Raw genomic sequence first — 3016 nt, forward strand, 5'->3', positions numbered from 1 at the left:
TGCAGTTCTAAAGATTTGATATAAGGTGGTTTTAGAAAGAAGCTTTAACTGTCTGGGGGGGAAGGAGGGGGAATCTTTTTGTTTGTTTGTTTTTTACACTAGATACTTTGGCCAATGCAACAAACATATTTTTAGGTTAAAATCTACATCTGCCTGATCCTATTAAACATTGAATATGTTGGAAAAATATAGCTATGGATTAAGATTAGTGTAATACTTCTAAAACTGAAAATACTGAGAGACTTATTTAGGAGTGCCTGTATTTATTTAATGAAGAGGCATTTGGGGAACTCATTTTGATTTCAGAGCAGTATCACTTTATTGATTCAAATGAAGTAATTTCTGATTTACAATGTGAATTCTGTATTAGGACCTTGAGACAGGTGTGCTAAACAGTTTCTAACAGACAAGTTGCTATGAATGAACAACTGAAATTTAGATGCCTTTTTATTTAGACAAGAACTGAGAGAGAAGACAAATATTGTGTGCTACCCTGGATTAGAAAGTACTGCATGCTGTGTTCTCATGGTTAAACTGGAAGCTCCCTGGCTTTGTTTCAGTGGTACTGATATGACATCTTGCATTTTAATGCAAATACGTACTCAGAGGAAAACTGGCCTTTTTTTTGGTTTTTGTTTCTTTGTTTTTGTGTCACCTTAATTTCTTTTGTTTGGACAGAAAAACAGACTTCTGTTACATTATTTATCTAAAAGTTACATTGCAACTAAATGGTATTTATTTACTTTAATGGCTTTATGCACATTAGGTATAAGATACTTACGTGTATTACATGCGTTTCCTCTCCACCCTGAGGGACAAGAACAAATGTTCGGTCCTACACATCTTCCTCCATTCATGCAAGCTGGGTCACAGATACCTTAAAATAAACATTTGCTGATTAGTACCTGTGCTTTAAATTCACCTTTTGCTTCTAAATATTGGAAGCAATTTTATATTGTCTTACTTTTTTCACATCTTCTGCCAGTGTATCCATCCAAACAGGTGCACACATTATTTCTTATACAATGGCCGCCATTCTTACATGGAGGATTACAGATAGCTTTAAAAAAAATAATTGTACATGCTTTATTTTTGTTGTTGCATATTATTCCAGGGAAACAGATAGATTGATAATTGATTTCTGGACTGTTGTAATCTTATATTATTTATATTCAGCCAAATCATGCCTGTCTGGTAGAAATTATACTGACAAGGAAAGATACCTACCTGCAATAAGTGGAGGAACCATCTTGTCAGCACAAGGGAGAATGGAACAGGTTACCCAAAGAGGTTGTGGAATCTCCATCCTTGGAAGTGTTTAAATCCTAGCTAGACAAAGCCTTGCTGGGATGATCTAGTTGGGGATGGTCCTGCTCTGAACAGAGTGTTGGACCTCCTGAGGTCCCTTCCTTCCCTAATTTTCTATGATTCTATGAATGGCTAAAGTGTGACAGTTTTATTGCACTCTAGTATTTCAAGTAGCAGTGTACCTATATAAGCTCCTTATGGCCCAGATATAGTCAACAGACTATGGCCAACTTCTGCACAAGAGTACATGATAAAGACATGGTGGGGATCAGATGAAGCTGTGTTCATGCAACAGTCTGGTCCAGTATAAGCAATTGCATCTTAAAGAAAGTGTGATTTCTATCTTGCACTGTTATATCTGTGTTTAGCTCAGAATTTTTAAAGCCATAAGGTTTGTCCTTTTAGACGAGCTGTTTTCCCAGTGGCCATCTCATCAAGAGAGCGGGAGAGGGAGAATTATTACCATTCTGACACTGGGGACCAAAGAATCCATATGGACAGAGGCAAACACTTGGCTTAGTACAGGAGCCACCATTGAGGCATACTGGGTTACACATGGCTGCAGAGTGGAAGAAAAGAAAGAAAAATCCCAATAAATCCAAATGTAAATTCATAAGCTACATGGGTGATTGAATAGCTTGCTTTGACTGAAGTTACAGGGCTTAAATAACTATGCACAATAAGAAAAAAAAAAACAGCTGGTAAAATAGCTGAAGGTGCCATTCACTTACATACCTTATCCAGTGCTAACAAGTGACTTAATAACTGGAAGTACAAAGGGTAACTAAGGTTCTGCAGCAGTAACACTAGAGACTGGCACTTTCTTGGGCCAATTTTGAGGTCTGGGAGTTCCTTTGGCTTCTATCAGTCCATGAGCATAGATCCCAAGCAATTCCCAATTTTACCTGTACTGCAGGTTGGTCCATACCAACCAGCTTTACACTGGCAGGTATCTGGAGCAAGACATTCACCACCATTTTCACAGTGTCTGTTGCAGACCACTATAATCCAGAAAGTTAGAAGAAAACACAGAATAAGAAGATAGCAAAATAATTCATTACAATTTGTTACACTGTAACCCAGCAGGGGCCAAACTTTTTGGCAGGCATGCTGCAAATTAACCCCCTCCCCTACAAATACCACTCAGATTTCCTTTCTGTGCCCTATCTGCTTTCTGCTCCCTACTCTGTGCTCCCTGACCAATCTCCTGCTTAATGTTCTGCTTCCTGCACTATCTGCTGCTGTGCTTTGTGTCCCCTCCCTGATCTGTTGCAGGCCACACAGAGAGGCTGCCCATGGTACTTGTGCTGCAGTTTGGCCACCCCTGCCCAAACCTATCACTTGAGGAAGTGCATATAAGATAGGATTTATCTCAGTGGCATAATTAAGCATGTTGCAAGATTGAAAACTGTCAAAGAAAAATTGTACTTAAGAAATGTTTCCAGTCTAGTTCTATCAGGCAACCATCTATTCAAGTACTTTTCTACAAAAGGGAAAATTTAAAGATGGAACAACAAATGGGACCCTAGCATCAAATGATTAATGTGCTCAGCTTCAGGACATTTCATTCCATTCTCCTTCCCTCTTTTTTTTTTGTTCCTCAGAATTGATTCTGTCTTCTTAAGTAGGGACAAGAACAGCCACCTCCCTGCTGGGGCCCCCTTGGGCCCCAGGGGAGGCACACCTGGGCCAAGGGTTAGTGAGGAAC

General features: G+C 39.3%; 1 protein-coding gene across 1 annotated transcript in view; it reads right to left on the reverse strand.

The window, feature by feature from the left end:
- Window positions 1-3016, reverse strand: part of VWDE (von Willebrand factor D and EGF domains) — a 58632-nt gene that overhangs the window by 6732 nt on the left and 48884 nt on the right. Inside the window, exons 25-28 of the mRNA XM_019531756.1 lie at window positions 2214-2309; window positions 1772-1867; window positions 965-1060; window positions 782-877 (exon numbers count right to left, since the gene is read on the reverse strand). Coding sequence (XP_019387301.1) covers window positions 782-877; window positions 965-1060; window positions 1772-1867; window positions 2214-2309 — 384 coding nt within the window. The remainder of the gene's footprint in view (window positions 1-781; window positions 878-964; window positions 1061-1771; window positions 1868-2213; window positions 2310-3016) is intronic.

Source organism: Crocodylus porosus, unplaced genomic scaffold (assembly GCF_001723895.1).
Source record: "Crocodylus porosus isolate Cpor-Errol unplaced genomic scaffold, CroPor_comp1, whole genome shotgun sequence".
NCBI classification, from domain to species: domain Eukaryota; kingdom Metazoa; phylum Chordata; order Crocodylia; family Crocodylidae; genus Crocodylus; species Crocodylus porosus.